Source organism: Sinocyclocheilus anshuiensis, unplaced genomic scaffold (assembly GCF_001515605.1).
Source record: "Sinocyclocheilus anshuiensis isolate Anshui unplaced genomic scaffold, SAMN03320099.WGS_v1.1 scaffold1408, whole genome shotgun sequence".
NCBI lineage: Eukaryota > Metazoa > Chordata > Actinopteri > Cypriniformes > Cyprinidae > Sinocyclocheilus > Sinocyclocheilus anshuiensis.
Genome location: NW_015547704.1, coordinates 350,046 through 372,833, shown reverse-complemented (window position 1 = coordinate 372,833; position 22,788 = coordinate 350,046). Strand labels below are relative to the sequence as shown.

Genomic DNA, 22,788 nt, shown 5'->3' with positions numbered 1-22,788 from the left:
CCATTTTTTTGCTGCGGCACCCGGGGAGCAGTTGGGGGTTCGGTGCCTTGCTCAAGGGTCTCACCTCAGTTGTGGGAATTAAAGGTAGAAGAGAGCTCTGGTCATTCACTACCCCCACTTATAATTCCTGCCGGTACTGAGACTCAAACCTGCGACCTTTAGGTTACAAGTCTGACTGTCTAACTATTAGGCCACGACTACCCCAGTGTTCAAATAGTGTAAAAAATGACCTTTTTATTATTCTCTATTTGTCATGTGTATTATGTATTTTTGTCATAAAACACTGGCATAAATAAAACAATAACAATGTATCCCAAGTCCTCATGTTGTCACATGTATATTCTGTTTTGGTTTAGTTTTCTGTTACATTTTGCCTGCCTGAGTTTTCTAGTTAATTTCTTTGGTTGTTAATTAGTCACCCATACCTGTTCAGGATTTAAATAAAGACTGTGTGGTAGAAATTCCCCTACGCACCTGACTTAAGATACCTGTTTGGGTCCTGTCTACTGGCAATCCGGTAGGACCTCATACAATGTAAAAAAAAATGCCAGGAATTTACAGGATTAAAGAGTATTATTTTACAATACATTACTGTAGTCAGAAATTTACTGTGAAATCAATGTATGCTGGTCATTTTCTTACAAATGACTGTGAATGAAAGCAGAATGTAATTTACTGTGAATTCACGTTATAAAGTTGTCTTTAACTGTGTTACTGTGAGAAATTTAGATGTTTACTGCTGTAATTGTTTTGAAGTCACCATAATGGTGACATTTTTTGGGGCTCTTTGACCTTGCATATTCATGTTCAAATTTCTGATCTAGTCATGTCAGAAGTGTGACAAATGAAAACATTTGTTAAAATTGTGATAATCTAGATTATGAAATAAGCAAATTGCCTTAAATGAGTCAAATTATTCTTAGCATGAACATGAAGATTTTAGTTCAGTGTTATTTAAGCATGAAGATTAATCAATAACTTATTTCATATTCATAACTGTTTGTGGATGGATCTTTCACAATAGTGAAGCAACTGCTGTGAATGTCTTTGAAACATGTGTCATCAATCATCGACATACAAAACACAACAATGGTAACACTCAACAAATAAAACCAACACTACAACATAAACCAACATTACAAAATAAACCAACAAAACAAACTGCTAAAAGTGAACTAAAACAAGTTCAATGGCACAAATAAAACCAACAAGAATTAAAAAAAAAACTCTTCAGCATGATCTAGTCATGCTGCATTGCATGCTGTGTGCCTTCAGATTACATCTGCACTTTAGAAACACAGTATGATGCTGTTTGTTTAGAAGAAATTTCTGAGAGTGCAGTTAGATACAAGAGAAGTGCTACTCTGAAATTACTGTCAAGTCAAGTCACCTTTATTTATATAGCACTTTTAACAATACAGATTGTGTCAAAGCAACTTTACAGCATTAAATAGGAAAATGGTTTGTCAATAATGCAAAATGACAATAGTAAACACTCAATTTTCAGTTAAAGGCAGTTCTTCACTGGGGATCTGTCTCTGGGGCTCATCTAGTTGTCCTGGTCTCCGCTGACATTCAGGGCTGTAGAGGTCCTCTCTACATGCTGATCCACCATCTGGGCTGGATACGTACTGGATCCGGGTGACTGCAATGACCATCTGATCTGGATTCAGACTGGATCAGGTGGCTACGGTGACCTCGGAATAAGAAAGAAACAGACTAAAATTAGTGTAGAGGCCAGTCTTCTAACAATGTAGCAAGTACATCAGGTGTTATGGGAACTGTTCCCTGTTCCAGTTGTCCTAATTAATGCAGCCTAAAAATACTTTAATGGATTTGAATATTAGAAATGTGTTAGTGTGTTATGTGTAAGCCAGATTAAAGAGATGGGTCTTTAATTTAGATTTAAACTGACAGAGTGTGTCTACCTCCTGAACAATGTTAGGTAGGTTATTCCAGAGTTTGCTGTTGCTTAAACTGACATAGTATGTATGCCTTCCGAACAATGCTAGGAAGTTTTAAGAGTTAAGGTGGCAAGTAGGAAAATGATCATTCCAGGGACTAATTAGGAAAAGGATCTGCCGCCCGCAGTTGATTTTGATATTCTAGGTTTTATCAAATTGCCAGAGTTTTGAGAACATAGCGGACGTGGAGGACTATAATGCAGTAAGAGCTCGTTCAAATACTGAGGTGCTAAACCATTCAGGGCTTTATAAGCAAGACTGTAAAATCTATACAATGTTTAATAGGGAGCCAGTGCAGTGTTGACAGAACCGGGCTAATATGGTCCTACTTCCTGGTTCTAGTAAGAACTCTAGCTGCTGCATTTTGGACAAGCTGTAGTTTGTTTATTAAGCGTGCAGAACAACCACCCAGTAAAACATTACAATAATCTAACCTTGAGGTCATGAACGCATGAATTAACGTTTCTGCATTTGACATTGAGAGTATAGGTCGTAATTTAGAAGTCTAAATCCTGACTGGAAATCCTCACAGATACCATTTTTCTCTAAGAAGGAATATAATTGTGAGGATACTTCCTTTTTTAGTATCTTGGACAGAAAAGGGAGATTCGAGATCGGTTAGTAATTAACTAGTTCTTTGGGGTCAAATTGTGTTTTTTTTTTTTTTTATGAGAGGCTTAATAACAGCCAGTTTGAAAGTTTTGGGGCCATATCCTAATGACAATGACGAATTAATAATAGTCAGAAGAGGATATATGACTTCTGGAAGCACCTCTTTTAGGAGCTTAGATGGAATAGGGTCTAACATACCCTATGTATGGTTTGGATGATTTAACAAGTTTATACAATTCTTCCTCTCCTATAGTAGAGAATGAGTGGAATTGTTCCTCGAGGGATCTATAGCACACTATCGCTTTTCTGTAGGATAGGGTACTTTCCCACCAAGCAATACGAAATACCTCTAGTTTTGTTTTCCTTCAGCTGCGCTCCATTTTCCGGGATGCTCTCTTTAGGGTGTGAGTGTGTCAGACTGTTTGCCTTAATCTTCCTTAAGCATAAAGCAGCAACCGTATCTAAAACGCTAGAAAAGACAGAGTCCTTAGTTTCTGTTACATCATCAAGTTGTTCTGAGGTATTGGATATGCTGAGGAATTTAGATTCTAACCCCAATAGAGTTCAGAATGTCTATGAATGCTGATCCCAATGCATCTTTTTTATTATCAACATGGATATTAAAATCACCAACAATTAAAACTTTATCTGCAGCCAGCACTAACTCGGATATAAAATCAGCAAATTCTTTAATGCAGTCTGTATGGTGCCCTGGTGGCCTGTATAAAGTAGCCAGTACAAACATCACAGGGGATTTATCATTAACACTTGTTTCTCTGGATAATGTTATATGAAGCACCATTACTTCAAACGAGTTATACTTGAAGCCCGCCCTCTGAGAAATACTGAAAATATTGTTATAAATTGTAGCAACACCTCCCCCTTTACCTTTTACTTATGTGAAAGTAATGCAATTATTAACCTGGAAGATACTGTAATTTCACACTAAAAATTTTAACAGTGTACCAATCACAGAGAATCTTACTGACTGCAGTCAATTTGTTTTTATGGGTGGCTATAGATCCAAGGTTGGTCCTGTTCATACAGGTGTCCCACAGGGGTCAGTATTGGGTCCCTTACTTTTTAGTATGTATATTTACCCACTTGGTCAACTACTAAGATCTCTTGACCTTAATTATCACTTCTATGCTGATGATACGCAGATTTATATTCATTCAAGACCAGGTCAACATGTGGACGTTGTGCATCTTTCCAACTGTATCACTGAGATCAAGAATTGGGTGTCTAATAGTTTTCTGACTTTAAATATCTCCAAAACGGAAGGTATGCTCCTTGGCTCTCCCCATCAACTGCGAAATGCTGGTTCTCTTACTTTGTCTGTTGATGGTGTTGCCTTGGAGTTTCAAAGCAAACTAAAAAATCTTGAAGTCATCTTTGATGCTTCACTGTCATTTGAGCCTTTTGTGCCGAATACGGTTAAGACATCATTTTTTCACCTCAGAAATATAGCACGTTTACATCCTATGTTGACCTTCTCAGTTGCTGAGAGGTTGATAAATTATTTTGTCTTTTCATGTGTTGACTATTGTAATGGTCTTCTTGCTGGAGTATCTAAAATCAAGCATAGCGTTAGTTCAGGCAGGCCACGTCAGTCAAGCTTGCATCAGCTGATAGTCAGCCGTTCCTGACGTGTACCAATCCAGTTTTGACACTTATCACAGCGGTCCATTTAAATTACCATTCTCCAGCTTCTCTTCTATCGCATCACTACTCACAAATCAACTCCCTCCTCCAACCCCAACTCCATCTAACTGAACCGGTAATCTAATCTGATTTTTTTTTTTCTTCACTAATTCTTCATATTATACAGTTCACTATATTGCAAGCATTCTCTATCATATATTTTGTATTTTCTACAACTCATGTAAATTGTGAATTGTAATTATGTATGCATATACTGGATCTGTTCTGTACGCCCGGGGGGTTTGACTCGCTGCTCTCCCCGCTATGTCCAAGCATGGCTGCATGGACAGGCATGGGGAGTTTTGCCCAGAACAGAACCATACCGCCAACACTAACTGTATGCCAGGCACGTGCACACATAGACATCAAAGGGGGCTTGAGCACCTGCCTTTTTTCTTCCTAAAGAGAAAGTGCCCTTTTTCTGGGGAGTTTTTTTTTTGTTTGTTTGTCTTTTAATAAATGAATTTATGTGTATATGTTTGTGTATGCGTGTTTCTGTTTGTGCACAGCTTTCCTTGTCAAACAAATAAAAACTCAGAATATCAGGTCGGGTCGGGAAATGTTGAGACTGTCGAGTTCCGATGCCTTCTCCCCTCCGCGTCTCAGCGCAAGCACGCACGGCGCACAGCACAGCAGTGTAGCACAGTGTTTCCCAAACTTTTTTCTACCGCGGCAGTTTTGATGAGGAAAAAATCCCACGGCACACCAGTCAATAGTTGGTATTTTGGCTTTATTTATGATCAGAAACCTTTTCTGAAATCCATGCTCAAATGGAGTTAAGGATGTTTTTGACCAGCGAATGACAGAGTTAGCCTATGTGTTTTGTCTGCCATTTGAATGGCTGCATCTGAAGCAGTAAATTAATCGCATTACGTTTCCATCAATTTACATGTTATAAAGTTTATTGTAGCTATATGGGCGCTCCGTTTTTCTTGTTGTTTAAAATATTTGGCCAAAATCTCCTGATATAAAAGATGAACTGCAATGCGCAGGATATTTAAACATTTAGGATAACATTTAGGATATTTCAACATTAGCCTTTATAGACAGTGTTTCTTGAGTAAAGAAAACACTTTACATCAGTTCTTTATTTACCCTTGCATTGCAAATAAGTAGACGTCTGTCTTCAAACTGCTCGTCCTGGCGCTTCATTCTGAATGGAGGCGGGGTGGAGTTATGAGGTTTGACTGACAATGTGAGGATCCAATGGCGTTCGAGGTTTAGCCACAAGCTCTTTTGATTGCATTTCATTGGTTAAATATTTGTAAAATATTTGTAAAAAAAAATACGATTACCAATAGCACTGATTTAAAATAATAATAACAAATATAATAGCGATAGAAAGTTCTTGATCATTTTCCATGGCACATCCGACAACCGGCACACTGGTTGGGAAACACTGGTGTAGCACACATTCATCAGCACATCACAGACAGGCAGAGAGCCACAGAAGAGAAGCTCTCCCTCCCTCCGTTTCCAGTTATGTTTGTATTGATTTTAAAATCCTTATGCTAACATACAAGACTTTGCATGATCTGGCTCCTCATTACTTGACTGACCTTTTAATGCCTTACACACCATGTCGTAATCTGCGTTCCTCTCAGAGTGTTACTTTAACCCTCTGTAGATTGGGACAATATGTGCTCTGAGCAGAGTTGATTTAACTCTGGGGATTTTGCTGTGTATTATCTTTCTGTTGATCTCCAGTGTTTCCCTGTGGATTTAAATAAAGACTGTTTACTTTGTACTCATGCGCTACACTACAACCACCGTCAGCATTACAACTGTGATGTAAGGTATTAATTAAAGCATATTAATCCAATATTATTTCAAATGCATAAATAAATAAATAAGACATATGGTCATTGGTTTTGTTGGCATATGTGTCTGCTGTGGCATTCCCATGTGGCGCGTCACTTCGTACATCGGTGCCAACATCGTCACGGGCCAGATGGTCTGGGACGGCTTGTGGATGAACTGTGTGATGCAGAGCACTGGACAGATGCAATGTAAAGTCCAAGACTCAATCATGCGACTGACCCAGGACTTGCAAGCGGCACGTGCGCTGACCGTCATCGCAATAGTGATCGGCTTCATTGGAATGCTACTGACGTTTGTGGGAGGCCAGTGCAGCAGCTGTCTGAAGAAAGAGTCCTCCATGGCCAAAGTGCTGATCCTGGGAGGTATCCTGTGTATTGTAGCTGGTGTCATCTGTCTTATTCCAGTCTGCTGGTCCTCAGCCTACACCATCTCTGATTTCCAGAGCGTTCTCACAATCGAGACCCAAAAGAGGGAGCTTGGGGCATCCATATACATTGGCTGGGGCGCCTCAGGGTTTCTTCTGTTTGGAGGAATCATTCTGTGTACTTCCTGCCCACCAAGTGAAGATATGTATCCAAAATACCCAGGCATGTACCCCTACCAAGGACCTATGTATGGGCCTCCTGGATCTTATTTGCCTGCCAAAACATATGCACCGAGTGCTGTATATACTGGAGCCTATGTTCCTAACAAACCATATCCACCCCCAACTTACTCACCTGTTCCAGGACAATATCTTTAGCTAATGGACAATAATTTTAACTGACACTTTCTGAAATATTTTTGAATGAAATCTCTACTTATTTCAGTGTTTGGTTAAATAAAATGTATGTATAATAAATGTATGTATGACTTGCTTGGAGTATCTTATTCTTTGCTAGCCTTTGAATGAAGATGGATTGGAAAATCTTGTTTGTCCTCTTTCTCCTCTCATTCAAGTTCTACTGGTAGAGATGATGTAATGCTAATGAACTCTGTATATATGTATGTTTCAACAGAGTAGGTGACCTTTGCAAGTACTGTTGTGTTGTTCACTTTTGCAAATCATGCCTTTTCTGATGTTTTTTTCAAAAGAATGTGTAACTTTGCTTCTCCACTGGTGAATATTTTGACAATATGTATAGCTTTGGATCTTTACATTGTCTTGTCAATAAATATATTTCTTGATTATTATAAATGATCTCAGAGTCTCATTTATACATTTATTCTTCATTATCTAAAACTATTGTATTAATCCTTTATCGCCCAGCTGTCAAATGGACAAAAACGTGATTAAAACGGCCATTTAGTTTTAAAGAAAAGTGTTGATGCAATTGTATTGTAAATTTGACTTGGAAAGCACAGTGAATTCTGCCTGGATATTAACAGGAAACAAATTAAATCCAATGGTAATGTAGCATTGGTTTATGTTTTAATTGCAGTAGTAGAAAAACAAAGTCATGTATATTCAAGAAGCATTTAATTCATCCTGCCATCAATGGTGTATGGATGGCTTATATTTTTTAGCCTTATTTTTAGCTTCATTTTTTTGTTTTGAGGCTCAACAAGTTTGTGTATGATATCAACTAAATCCTTTCGGTTAATGACTTGGTCCCTTTGTATTTATGTGACACTTTATTGTTCAGTTCCTCGTTGATGCTCATCTCACCGAAACTAGCCGCTGTATCGTCATTCCCTGCTGGGGAATCTGGTCAGGCTTGAAAATTCACCTTAACCTGGTTTCAGGCCGATCCGACTTCGACTCCTCCCTTCTGAGACAATCTTAAAACTCTGAAGGCGAGGAACAGAAGTCATTACTACGATTAACAGAGGAGCAAACACTTGCAAGCCAACGAAGCCGAGCAAACGAGAGAAAAATGGTGTCTATGTGTCGACAGATCCTAGGCCTGTCCCTGGCCATTATTGGTTTCTTGGGAGCGATTATTATTTGCGCCCTTCCCATGTGGAAGATGTCTGCGTTCATTGGAGCCAACATCGTGACAGCACAGATCATCTGGGAGGGCTTGTGGATGAACTGTGTGGTCCAGAGCACAGGGCAGATGCAGTGCAAAATCTACGACTCGCTCCTGGCTTTACCTCAGGACTTGCAGGCTGCTCGGGCGCTTGTGATCATCGCCATCATTATCTGCATCTTTGGGCTCGTCCTGGGGATTGCCGGTGGAAAATGCACAAACTTTGTTGAGAGGGAAGACAGCAAGACAAAGGTGGCTATCGCCAGTGGTGTGATCTTCATCATCGCCGGAGTGTTGGTCCTGGTCCCCGTCTGCTGGTCAACTAACACCATCGTCAGGGATTTCTACAATCCCATTCTCACAGATGCCCAAAGAAGGGAGCTCGGGCCTTCTATCTATATCGGATTCGGTGCGGCTGCGCTGCTGATCCTGGGAGGAGGTATTCTGTGCAGCTCCTGCCCGCCTAAAGAGGACAACTACAACATCAAGTACTCTCAGCCACGGTCCACTGCCACCAGCAGAGCCTACGTCTGAAGGAGATCAAACACACAAAGACTTTTTACTTACAAAGACCCTTTTTTTCATAAAACCTCTTTATTCCCACCTGTGAATTCTTTCCCAAGGAGAAACAAAGGAAAGACAGTGTCTGATATGGCGTAGTTTATCTACTGAGATTTTGTGCTGTGATTCTACAGATCACTGAAAGAGAAAGTGTGCATTTATAATGTGATGAGAGGAATCTAACTCAGGGAATACAATTTTCTAAAATGTTAACTGTGTTTTTCAGAAACCAGATGGTCTTGTAATATATGTTTAATATGACAATATGAATAGTTCCATTAATCATTATAGATAACTGACTGTTAATAAATTACAATGGCAATGGTTTTATAAAATGTGCATTAAGCTTCAAAATTTTTTCAAACATAAATAAGCATTTTTGCACAAAGATGTCTTCATCAGTAAATTTGTCTTACTGTTTGTTTATTAAAAGAAATGTTTGTGTAAAACAATTTATTGATACTGCTTTGACATCATTTCATAATAATAGTGTGAAAATACTGAATATTCTCACATCAAAGAAACCTCTGATGGTGACTAAAATGTTGACAATATAAACAGAGATGTTGGCAAAGACCTGTAAAACCAGTTTTTAGCAATGCTGTCTATATTTTGCTGTAAAAGCTAATAAACAACTATAATACATGTTCAGTCTGTCTCCACTTCATTCAGAGAAATTTAGACAAAATTAGACCCACTAAGAAAAAAAAACATTGTTTCTTTAGTAATATTTATTCAGTCATATTTAGTCCTAATCAGACACTGAAACAGTGCAAGGATTAGAATTGTATTTTGGAAAACTATTATTTGACGGCAATAATATAGCTATGTTAACACTTTAGCATATGGTTGGTTTTGTTATTATGAGGTTGAATTGTAGGAGGAGAGGAGAAGGAGGAAGGAGAAACAGAGTTTTTTTTTAAAGCTGCACCCACATATACAAATTCTTTCCGCTCTTTTCAGGGAAGGCAATGGCCATGTTTATAGTATGCATAAGAATATGATGTTATTAATCAGAATTTGGTCAAATTCTGATTATGTATTTGTGTCTTTACTATATGATGGGCCATAAAGTTATAAACAGTTGAATGCATTGCTAATGGGCCTCTTTGAAATATCTATGCCTGGGGCATGCCAAAAACACAATCCATCCCTGAGATTCATGTGCATACATTTCAGCAAATTCGCACATTTTTAAGAAAAAAAAAAAAAAAAGGTTAGCACAGAATTTAATTATTTCACAGAAGCAGGACGTTTGAACATTTTTAATATTTCAATGAAAAACATTGAATCTCTATTCCAACCAAAACACTCTGAAGTTGTTTTGCTGAAACTTTGGTTTCAGGTCCTCCCAAACCGGTTCGTCAAGATGTCAGTGGTGATACTAGCAAAGGCGTTTGTCTGAATTTTAACGATAGGATGTGGGTCACGTACTTTTGTAAAACATTTATGTCTTAACATTAAATGCTGTACTTCACATGGACCTGGATAAATATAGCAGCACTGAATTCAACCTGTAGAAAGCTTTCAGTATGAACACAAATTAAGATATTTTTGATGGAATCTGAGAGTTGTCTGACCCTGCATAGACAGCAATACAACTGAAATGTTCCCAAGTCCAGAAACGTAGCAAGGAGATCTGTAAAATAATCCATGTCACATCAGTGGTTCATCTGCAATTATACAAAGCTACGAGAATATGTTTTGTGCGCAAAAGAAAAAAAAAATACTTTATTCAAGAATTCGTCTCCGGCGTGACGCAGCTGACACAGAACAGCATACGCTGTTTACGTCCAGCGGATATTCTCCAAAATGGCACCAGGTGATGCGGAGGAGACGAATTCTTGAATAAAGTCTTTTTTTTTTCTTTTGTGCACAAAAAGTATTCTCGTAGCTTCGTATAATTACGGTTGAACCCCTGATGTCACATGGATTATTTTACAGATCTCCTTGCTACGTTTCTGGACTTGGGAACATTTCAGTTGCGCTGCTGTCTATGCAGGGTCAGACAGCTCTCAGATTCCATCAAAAATATCTTAATTTGTGTTCCAAAGATGACCGAAGGTCTTACGGGTTTGAAACGACATGAGGGTGAGTAATTAATGACAGAATTTTCATTCTTGGGTGAAATATCCCTTTAAACAAAAGTGTATTCCTCCCTTTAGAAAGTGACAAAGGACCGTAAACCGATCTCTCGTATATTTAAAACCCCTTTATTGTCTCAAACACACAGAATCTCACACAGCTGCTTTGCCTCAGTTTGTGCAGATTCTTGAATAGCATGCGTTTTTCTGAATACAGCACGTTTACCTCTTACAGACAGGTTTAGCTTTTGGAAAGACTGATATTGAGATGGCGTCTGTGGGCATGCAGTTACTGGGTTGCATCCTGGCCCTGTTTGGCTGGATTGGAGTGATAATTGTGTGCGCCCTACCCATGTGGAGAGTAACAGCCTTCATTGGCACCAACATTGTGACCTCTCAGATCTTCTGGGAGGGGATCTGGATGAGCTGTGTGGTGGAGAGCACAGGACAGATGCAATGTAAGGTCTACGACTCCATGCTGGCGCTGAGCCCCGATCTGAAGGCTGCTCGCGTCCTGGTGGTGTTTTCCATCGTGGTGGGCATCGCTGCGATTCTCGTGGCGCTCGTCTCAGGGAAATGCACCGACTTCATAGCTGAGGAACGAGGAAAAGTGAAAGCATCCATTGTTTCTGGGCTGGTTCTGATGGTCTCTGGAGTTTTGTGTCTTATCACTGTGTCCTGGACTGCTGTCATTATCGTAAACGACTTCTACAATCCCCTGTTACTGGATGCTCAGCGCAGGGAGCTGGGGGCTTGACTGTACCTCGGCTGGGCCGCAGGGCTCCTCCTGGTGCTGGGAGGGGGGCTGCTTTGCAGTTCTTGTCCACCAAAAGAGAACTGCCCAACATCTGTCATATACAATCCTGTAAAGATGTCAAAGCCATCCAGTGGGGTCGACACTCTTCTCAGCCACACAGCGCCAGTATCACGCTCTACAACTCCTCCCAAGACCTACATCTAGACCACCCGACACCATTTGAAACGATCTGAAAGATAATTTTGTGATGTGTTTTGAAATGATAGAATAGTGCAGGAGAAATTCTTGCAGCACTTTTGAACAGTTTGAATTCTCTCAAGTGCAAAAGCACTTGTTTTGCAGTAATTATGTGGGGTTTTATGTGAATTAAACATGCCCAAACAGCAAAAAAATAAATAAATAGAAATAAATTTTTAAATATATGTTAAATATACTGCATGTTGTAAACAATGAAGTTAAATTACATATATTTTTAAAATTTAAAATATGTTTAGTTTCAACCTTCATATACCAAATTATATTTTAAAATGTATTTCAGGTGCAGGAAAATATCTTGCCGTCTAAATGCAAATGTGGATGGAATAGCCTACTAGAGATCAAATCTAGAATTATACTGATTCATTAATGATTAATTTTTTTTAATCATTTTTTTCAAATATATGTACACACGTTATAGACAACAAATAAAGTTTTTGTTCAAATGTGTATTTTCTGGATTGAAAATAATTTCTTAACTGCCTTTAAAAAATCTATACTTTAAAATAGTTTTTCAAAAAAACTGGCATAAATATATCGGTAGAAAATATATTTACGTAAATATATTATGAAACAAATTTAATTTTTTTATTTTTTTGTTATTTATTTATTTATTTATTTATGTATGGGTATTTCCTAGCATATGGTTACTTTTGACTTGTGAGACTGAATTTACAGCCAAAAAATAAACTTATGCTGCTTAGTGGTGAAAGAGAACCCAGTGGTGGACGGAAATAATTTTTTTATATTTGTCAGCAAGATTTAAAAAAATTAAAAATATTCTAATTAACATTCTTTCAGCTCTTCTAGGTAACGCAGTGGCCATGTTTACATGCAGAAGAACATGTCATTAATCAGAATTTGGTCCAAGATTATGCATCTGTGTCACTACATGATTGGCCATACAGGCATAAACAGTTGCTGTGGAGAATGTTTTGCTAATGAGCGCTTTTTGAGACATTTTATGTGAATTAAACATGTTTCCTATATTTTTGGTGGTTTTTTTTATTTTATTCGGATTTATTTTTTATTATTTTGTTTTACTGCGTTCACTCTCATTCCGTTTTCTGTGTGTGGGGGATTGGAACACATAGTACTCAACACTAGGAAAACCTGCTGTTCAGGAAAACCTACTGATACCATTAGTCAGTCGAACAAACCATGTGCACGCTGAGAACAAGATGATGCATAGCTGTTTTTTTAATCAATTTCTATTAGACTACAGCTAATTTTAGTTAATATAATAGCTAATATACAGCTAATTTTAGTTAATATATCATTAATATACAGCTATTTTTTGTTAATATATAGTTAATATAAACAGAGTTAAGGAGTTTCAGTTAAACTGAGAACCAGTTCTCCCGCCTAGCCTTCCTTACAAGGCTCGTGTTACACAGTTCTCAGGCTTATACACACAAACAACCTGGCCTTGCTTACAATGAAAGCCTCATTTGTTACATTTCTTATTTTCCCTCCTCAACAGTCCAGAGTCACAGGGCTATTTCTGGTCAACACTTCAAGGAAATGTCATGTATTCTTTTAAGGAAAGCACATACGAATGCTTTTATGTCGGAGCACATGCATTGCATTCTTAGAGATGTAAACACATGATGTCAAAGACAGAAATAAAAGCATGACAAGCACCTCTCCAGCTCTCTGTTGAGAAATCTGCTCCTCAGTCAGTATCGGTTTCATTCACGCTCCAAACACAAATTCTAATTAAACGTCACCTGTAGTTTGATATACTGCCCCCTAACGAGAGAAAGCCATTCAAATGCTAGTGCTGCAACTAAATCACATCTGTTTCATTATTTAAAACATTGTTTCTCAGAAATAAATCAAGAATTTCCTAATGGTTGTCTCTGTTTTCTATCGTCTCCAGCCCCTCCATGGCTCTGCAGGTCTTGGGAATCACTCTTTCAATGATGGGCTTTGCAGGAACCATCATCATCTGTGCTCTGCCCATGTGGAAGGTGACGGCCTTCATCGGCACGAACATTGTGGTGGCTCAGGTCTTCTGGGAGGGCCTGTGGATGACGTGTGTGTACGAGCGCATCGGTCAGATGCAGTGTAAACTCTACGACGCGCTGCTGGATTTGGATCCTTCCCTGCAGGCGGCGCGTGGGCTGGTTGTGACCACCATGGCTTTGGCTTGCTTGGCTTTCCTCATCTTTCTGGTTGGGGCTGATTGCACGAACTGCCTCAGTAACCCACGAGCCAAAGCACGAATCGTGGTGGTCTCTGGGACCACCTTCATGCTTTCTGGACTGACCGCTGTGGTGCCCGTGTCCTGGACGGCCGACTCCATCATCAGAGACTTTCATAATCCCATCGTGCATGAAGCGTTGAAGAGGGAGATGGGGGCGGCACTCTATGTGGGCTGGGTCACGGCGGGCTTTCTGTTCGTCGGTGGGGCGGTTCTCTGCACCAGCTGCCCACCAGAGCGGCACAACTACTCACCGAGATACACCTTAACAAAGACTGACACTCATAGTGGCTATGCCATAAAGAACTATGTGTGATATACAGCACATGCCATTAAACGGACACGCTGATCTAGTGCAAAAGTGATATCATAAAATGGTAAACAAGAAAAGTTCATCTCAAAGAATATACTTGGCTTTTGAAGTTTCAGTGCTAAATAAGAAAAGTGGGATTTTTAAGTGATTATCAAAAAAAAAGAAGGCAAAAATTTGTGCTTGTGAGTTTTGTGTCCTCGTCTCTGTATATTTGTTCTTCTTTAAAAACATTTTTAAAAATACATTTAAAACATTAGATTATTCAGACTTAAGATGACTTAAGTATAGGAGTGTGTGTGTGTTTGTGTGTGTGTGTGTGTGTGTGTGTGTGTGTGTGTGTGTGTGTGTGTGTGTGTGTGGTTTCACATACTGTACATTGTAAGGACTACAGTAAACAGAATAGCAAAAAAACAACAGAAGTCAATGGAAAGTCCCCATTACGATACAAAAAGTTTTTTTTTTCCATGTGTGTGTGTGTGTGTGTGAGAGAGAGAGAGAGAGAGCGAGAGAGAGAGTTTAATAATGTGTTTTCTGTTTTGTAAGAAAATCAAACAAATAATTTTGAGTAATAAGGTTGTGTTAAAAATAATTATAATCTGTTGCATTGTCCTGGACTGTATTTTTATGCTCTATTTTTATTTGTGAGTAAAATGATTACTGAACAATCTTAAGATTCAGTGAAAAATATCCTATAAAATAGTCCATTAAAATAAAGATGACCATGTCTGCAACTATTTATCTCAAACTTTGATGTAATATTTCACATTACATTTATAGACTAGAAAAAAAATTTAAGAGATATATCACACACCAATTTAAAATCTGTCATCATTTAATCACTCTCATGTTATTCCAACCCTGTAAAACAAAATATTTTGATAGATATTTTTAAGAATGTTAGGAGCACTAGAACATGATTTGTTTGTTTCTTCTTCTTCTTTTAAATGCATTGTATTTTAAATGTCATAATTGTGATTTTTGTTTACTTTTTAATTTAGGTTGCCTATTAAGAACTGCCCAGTTACTATATGTGACCCTGGAGCACAAAAGCAGTGTTAAGTCGCTGGGGTATATTTGTAGCAATAGCCAACAATACATTGTATGGGTCAAAATTACACATTTTTCTTTTATGCCAAAAATCATTAGGATATTAAGTAAAGATCATGTTCCATGAAGATATTTTGTAAATGTCCTACTGTAAATATATCAAAACTTAATTTTTGATTAGTAATATGCATTGCTAAGAACTTCATTTGAACAACTTTAAAGATGATTTTCTCAATATTTAGATTTGTTTGCACCCTCAGATTCCAGATTTTCAAATAGTTGTATCTCAGCCAAATATTGTCCTATCCTAATCTATGAAAATTAGCCTTTAATTAATTGTTTTGTTTCTGTTAATTAATGAGTGCTGTCCCCATCAAATAAATAAGTAAATAAATAACAGTTTTGATTACCATTGACTTCCATTGTATGGAGAGAAAAAAAAGGTAAGTAGATTATGACAGAATTTTCTTTTTTGAGTGAACTGACCCTTTGTTTTAAACCCTACAGCTTAGCCTAACTAGCCTATGTAAATCAATGTCAAGTACATAGAGTGCTGTTGTGAACCACACTACCTTGGTGAGTAGAGGACATGGACAACATTTGACATTTTGTCCAGTAATTATTGTGTTAATCAAGTTGTTTTAAAGTATATTATAAGAAAGAATAAGAAAGAGGCATTGAAGATCAAACATTACATTTAAAAAAGATTACACATTGATTAAAGAGTTTATAAGCCGTGCAAATTGTCCACGTTCTGGGTACTTTTTTGTTAAAAGAAAGTGAAATTGTATTTAAATAATGTTTTAACTCTTCTAAAGAATACAAAACATAAATAAATAAACAAATAAAAAATAGGCTTACAGTTTAAAGGATGCATCTCCTGCAACAAATTTCGTATCATATGCACGCGAAAACTGCGTATTATATGCACACAAAACACATGCATATCATATGCACGCCAAAGTCCATTTTTGCGTATCAATACCATGAGTTTTCGCTTTTATTTGGAGTACTATTTATATGCATTTTCATGAGACCGGGCTCCCTGAAGAGAGCGGCCAGTGTGATGTCAAAGTGGCGTGCGTTCTAAAGATTCGCGCATTCGGCCTCATACAGCGGTGAATTCTGTCTCGAGCTCTGTCAGCGTGTATGCACGCCATCAAATTTCGTATCATATGCACGCGAAAACTGCGTATTATATGCACACAAAACACATGCATATCATATGCACGCCAAAGTCCATTTTTGCGTATCAATACCATGAGTTTTCGTTTTTATTTGGAGTACTATTTATATGCATTTTCATGAGACCCGGCTCCCTGAAGAGAGCGGCCAGTTTGATGTCAAAGTGGCGTGCGTTCTAAAGATTCGCGCATTCGGCCTCATACAGCGGTGAATTCTGTCTCAAGCTCAGTCAGTGTGTCTGTAACTGCAGGACGGAAAGGTAAGCTCAGTACCGACGGTCAAGTGAAGTTTCTTCGTGAAACTTCATTCAGTGAGTCTGTGCTTAGAACTTCGCGGGTTGCGTACGCTACACATTATTCCCACGAAGGACTTGACGTGTCTGCTGCTTCAGTTGTGTCGCGAAGCAGCATCCGGTTACTGGCACGGACTGGCACCTGGTTTGCTCGTGCACACCCTGGGGCGAGGCGCCAGAGCACGCTTAGACTGGGTGTAAGGCTGACGCTGAGGACCCCCAGGCAAACACGGGAAGCCGGCCCCCTACATAGAAATGGGTGGAGGGAGCATTTCTTCGCTTCGTAGAGGGGCACACTTTTTATAATCTGACAAACAGACATTCACCAAAACAATAACAACCAGTATTAGCTATAACTTAAATAGCAAGTTCTATATTAAAACAGAACACCAAAACAATATCAGCCTAGAACAATTAACTACACATTTTATATGGTCATCAATGGGTAATAATTACTGCACAGATATTATTTAGTATATCTCATCAAAACATTAAATAAATATTATTAAGCTAAAATATAGTACATTTATTTAGTTGATAGGTTACACTTAAGGAGTTACCCAACGAGTGTGACCCAAGTAAGGAATACCTCAGTGTTAAACTCAAGAAAAACGTATTAATGTTATTTCTTTATCACTCCCCAGAATAAAATGCGTAGTAATCAATGCACACTCAATGCACATTATGCATTAATATTTACCAAATATAGTAAAACTATTATTCTTGTGTAGTCACTCTAAATAGTGTCATACCAAAAAAAGACTCAGAGCTCTAACGTGTATCATTTACTCTGAACAACTGCCTACACACACACAGGCCCAACAGCCAATCGACGTTCAACATGTGAATCAGCATACACGTGAGCCAATAATATTACACTAGAAGGCTACAGAACACTGAGAGCATACTGTACATCACCAGAAACTACAGAGTCACCTTATCTGAAACGTCACAAAGCTAAGTTCAAGTAGCCTGCTCTATTGATGGAGCATGTTGATGAAGTCATGGGTTTGAGGCACACAGAAACTACATACTTTGAATTCTTGATCGATAGGATGGGGAAATGAAGCCTCATAAAGCATTGAGATTTCCCCTGACTGTTCCGGAATAAAATTCAAAACTTTGACAGTGTCACTGGAAAATATATGAATGAATGATAATTAATTATAATGTAAGTGTAAGAAATAAAGCAGCTAAAAGCCTGTGAAAAAAGTCGGATGATGCCACCACCACACACTCCACGGATAGTTTCAATGTTATGAGCACAAATAAAAGTGTGTTTCTCTCTCTGATAAATTAATTTAAAGTGTTTTTTTTTTTTTTATTAAAGTGTGGCAATAAATGCCAGTATTAAAATCAATATGATGTATAAGAAGAATAATGTAAGAAATAGGCTAATAGAAGAATAGCCTAATATGACTGACAGGGTTTCGTTATGAGAATGATTTTATTTTCCTTCAATAATTTGTATTCTTAATTTTACTTGAATTACTATTTAAAATGTAATCGAATAAGCATGAATGAAAACTTGCTTGTAAAGTAAGATCTGGAGTTCGAACATTGCGACACACAAAGCGAATTGCACACGTGATTTGACAGAAAGTAAAGAGGCTCGTTTGAGATGCGGCTTGCCTCGCCTGACATTTAGGCGAGAGTATGCAGCTGCAGTGAGGGGAGGAGTGAAATAAGCGCAGTCAAGATGGACAGATCTGAGCTCTCGAAGTAGAACAGACACCTACGAGGTCAAGGTGGATATCGCGTTTGTAACACAGTTCGTAGATCGGGAAGAAGGAGGCGGGAACCGGCGAACATTTAAACTTAATTTAATAATAAAATAAACACAAAACATAAAATAGCAAACAAAACCACAAACAAAACCAAAACAACATAAATCCAGGCCTGGTCCTCTCTCGTCTTGCACTGTCGTCACTCCTCCTTTTATCCTTCCGGAGCTCCTCCGTGGGACTCGAGACTGGTGAGTGGTGCAGGTGTCGCTCATTATCATTACTCCACCGGCTCGCTCCGTTCCCACGGCTCTCGGACCCGCTCCACTCGTCACAGCATTATTCACACTCATGCGCTGCATTATCATTTCAGTTCTGTTGCTTTTATATGAAAACAAATGTGATGAACAAGAAACTCTAAATACTTGCTATTTAATTCCATTCGAAAGACATATTTATCATCGATTTTTGCTTTAATACAAACATGCATTTTAGTAGGCCTTTTTTTTTAGAAATATGACAACAAACATATCTCACACAGAGACCGCACTGTCGTAGTGTTTGGGAATATTCATGCATAATTTAAACACAATCACATGAAATCAGATAAAAAATAAAACATTTTAGAAGAGAACGCAACATCATGGTTGTTTGAACCAATGAGCATTAAGCTGTGTCATCAGCAAGTCTTTTCCCATCGTGCTTTTGGTCAGCGCAGCTGGGGGAGAGCGACTGCGCTCGACTGCACGGCCGACTCGCTGTTGCGAGATTTTTGCCATACGTCAGCGTGACATGAGAGCAAGGCAGACTGCCCTCGGACACATTTCTAACCAGCATGCATCTTGCGGTGATCACCAGTGATAGGTTCTGCACAGATTTTGCTCATCTCAAACGAGGCTCTTTTCCAGAGGACTGCAGGAGCTCTGATGACGACACAGCTGTTCACGATTAGATGAATTTACCACATGACAACAATCACGTGTGTTTCATGTTTATTCTGACACCTTCAATTCCTCCAATGCTCACAAATCTGTTTTTATAAGATTAAAAGCTCTTTTACATTTACATTTTACATTTTGGTAGGTCATTCCACCTACAGGGTGCGGTGAAAGAAAACATCCTTGAGAGTGATTTTGTGCCTCTCTGAGATGGGACCACAAACTGCCGCTCATTTACCGACTGCAGGCTTCTGGAGGGGATGTAGGAGGGTGTAGGAGAGAGCAGAGGTAGGAGGGTGCGGGGCCCGTGGCTGTTCTGTAGGCAAGCACCAATGTCTTGAGCTGTGACTGGAAGCCAGTGCAGAGAGATGAGAAGCGGTGTGACATGGGCTCTCTTGTGTTCATTGAAAACAAGACATGCTGCTGCATTTTGAATCATTTGCAGAGATTGCACATGCTGGAAGTCCAGCCAGAAGAGCATTGCAATAGTCAAGCCTAGAAATGATAAGGGCTTGGACGAGAAGTTGTGTTGCATGCTCTGTTAGGAAGGGTCTGAGCTTCCTGATGTGTCGTGCGAACCTGCATGATCATGCTGTTTTTGCAATATAATCTTTAAAGGTCAGCTGATCATCAATGATCACCACAAGATTCCTGGTCGAACTCGATGGGCTTATCGTTGATGAGCCCAGTTGGATGGTAAACTGGTGCTGTACTGATGAGTTGGCTGGGAAGATGAGAAGCTTTGTCTTTGCCAGGTTGAGCTGCAGTTGATGCTCTTTCATCTATGCCGAGATGTCCGTCAGGCAGTCTGCCTTTTAATGTAGTCACAATGTTATATTGAGTCATGTTTATCGAGCAACACTGATAAAAGAGTATTAGGTTATTGGTATTTAAATGGTATAGGCTTATGTTGAACTTTATTCTTGTACATTTGGCGTTGTAATAAAGTACATGAAAGTGTTTCTGTTGCTTCATGAAAAACATTTCTGAAACGTCTGTGTATTTAAGAAATATTGCATTTAATTCTCTTCATCTGTGATAAAGTATGCAAACACCGCACAAGCATCACTATGGGAAGCAGAAAGTGTCCAACTTCACATCTCCGCTTGAAATCAACCCCTGACTGCAGGCGGCAACTCTCGCCGATCGGTCTGCGCTGAGCAGCGCCACACACCTAGGGCTGGTTGCATAAACTGCTTAGACTAGTCTTAAAAATTTAGTCATCTAATTTGTTTTTTCTTCAAGACTGGTCATAACTTTTTAAAGTCAGTTACAAAAAGGTAGATTGACCCAGTTTGAATTAGAAAAGTAAGACTGATTACCTCTTGGCTAACTGCTAGTTGGTTAAACTAGTTCTTAAGGCACAGTCTTAACATAGTGGCTATGTTTATGCAACTAGCCCCTAAGGTGTGTTAGAACATCGACAACAAACGAAGCCTCAAGGTGTGTCTGCACAATGTTGCTTCAAGTCCGACACACCTTAGGTGTGTTTGATTTAATGCGGCGCTGCGCAGACCAATCGGTGTATGTATGACATCAAAATACAGCGAAAGCTATTTGAAAGCATATGGATCCATCTGCTCTCTATAGCTCTCGCGGTACTTTGATATCAAACACAGATCAGTCTGCGCAGCACCTCTTCAGGTCCAACACACCTTGAGGCTTAGTGTGTCGTCGATCACATGACTCTGTGTAAGCAATACACGCCCTGATACGGGGCTTCACTGAAGACTGTGCTGCGTGCTCGATACATGCCTCGAGGCTTCTTCAGTGTCATCAGTAACATCACTACTTTAATGTATATGACTTAAAGGGTTAGTTCACCCAAAAATGAAAATTACTCACCCTCAAGTCATCCTAGGTGTATAGCTACAGGAGGCCTTTGTTCACCCCCCGGAGCCGTGTGAGACGCTTTTTTATGGATGGGCGCTTTTTATTTAACTTCTTCTGGACTGATGCAATGCAACACCTGCTGAGTGGCATTAAACCGCTTGAAAGATCAAAGACAATTTTTAATATAACTCCAACTGGATTCGTCTGAAAGAAGAAAGTCATACACACCTAGGATGACTTGAGGGTGAGTAATTTATGGACTAATTTTCATTTTTGGGTGAACTAACCCTTTAAATCTGTTAGAACATGCAGTGGTCTCCTCTGAGGTTTAAATGTGGATTTAAAATTAAAAATCCAGCTAGCGGGTCCTGTGCTTATGGGTTAGGCTTAGGCTAGTAAAAATTAAATCTGGTTTGTTGTAATCAAATGAACAGTATTTCTTTTCTTTTCTTTTCTTTCATCATTATTGTGACCTTATTTCAGCCTCGTCTGCACTGGAGAGAATACAATTATCTTTTGGCACCACTCAGTGGACATTTTACTTGTCAATTTGTACCAGAAGGGAAGCATGTTTGGTTTTTACAACAAACCAACACATACATACAGGGCCTACCTACATACAAAAACATAGTTTTTCTCAGGAAGTTGAATTTCATCATAACAGATCATCAAAAACATAAATACAGTCAAGCGCTGATATAGCGTCAGGGCTCCTCAACTTCACTTCTGGAGGGTCAGTGTCCTGCTGAGTTTGGTTCAACAAGCTAATCAGGATGTCCAGAATTACTTGCAAATCACAGACAGATGGGAATAATTTACTGTAATTACTAAATACATGCAACATGTAACAAGGACACATTAAAATAAAGAGTTTCCAATTCTGCTCCTGGAAGAGCAAAATACCACTGTGCCTCAGTAAAATATTATTAATAAATTCTTATAGGTTGCTGTATACTGACATGAGAATATTTTTTTAGAATAATATTTCAACAATCAAGTCATGTGTTTTTTCTGTCGGCTGTTTAGAGTCAGAACTAGTGATGCCAAATTTGCTAATGAATCACTCTTTTGATATAATTGGTCAAATAGGTTTGCAAAAAACATCTGAAACGGTTCGTGATTCAATTATATTTTTTCGGACAGTTTACTTATGCACTTGATCATTTGCAGTGGTTTCTCACACTGAAATAGTAACAGGCAGTGTTGGATAGTAACTGATTACATGTAATCTGGATAACATAATCAGATTCCAAAAAATAAGTACTTATAATTAGATTATATAACATTTGAAAATACTTGAAATCAGACTAGAGTTACTTTGATTGCATGATTTCATATTATTCACACAATAGCCATAAATTATTAATTTGTTGGTTCTCCCTAATTCTTCTTTTTCACCTTTTAAATTTTCCTTTTTTAAATAAGCTTAACAATTATATAGATTTTAACACATTAAAATGCACAAATTAACGTTATTTCTTATTTACATGTAATGGGGGGATTCCCAAACTTTTTTGTCATCTGAATCTTTTCATCTAAT

At 38.6% G+C, this 22,788-nt stretch overlaps 4 protein-coding genes across 4 annotated transcripts; all 4 read left to right on the top strand.

The window, feature by feature from the left end:
* Positions 1-6,138: 6,138 nt before the first annotated feature.
* On the top strand, positions 6,139-7,268 carry LOC107703956 (claudin-4-like). The gene has a single exon (XM_016506767.1). It carries the CDS (start codon positions 6,139-6,141, stop codon positions 6,841-6,843), a length of 705 nt encoding a protein of 234 aa, XP_016362253.1. The 3' UTR covers positions 6,844-7,268.
* Positions 7,269-7,890: 622 nt separating this feature from the next.
* Positions 7,891-22,450, top strand: LOC107703976 (claudin-4-like). The gene is made up of 2 exons (XM_016506791.1): positions 7,891-8,864; positions 22,440-22,450. Exon 1 carries the CDS (start codon positions 7,958-7,960, stop codon positions 8,585-8,587), a length of 630 nt encoding a protein of 209 aa, XP_016362277.1. The 5' UTR covers positions 7,891-7,957; the 3' UTR covers positions 8,588-8,864; positions 22,440-22,450.
* On the top strand, positions 10,967-11,455 carry LOC107703977 (claudin-like protein ZF-A89). Its single transcript, XM_016506792.1, has one exon. The coding sequence runs from the start codon at positions 10,967-10,969 to the stop codon at positions 11,453-11,455; it is 489 nt and encodes a 162-aa protein (XP_016362278.1).
* On the top strand, positions 13,600-14,232 carry LOC107703975 (claudin-4-like). The gene has a single exon (XM_016506790.1). The coding sequence runs from the start codon at positions 13,600-13,602 to the stop codon at positions 14,230-14,232; it is 633 nt and encodes a 210-aa protein (XP_016362276.1).
* Positions 22,451-22,788: the final 338 nt, after the last annotated feature.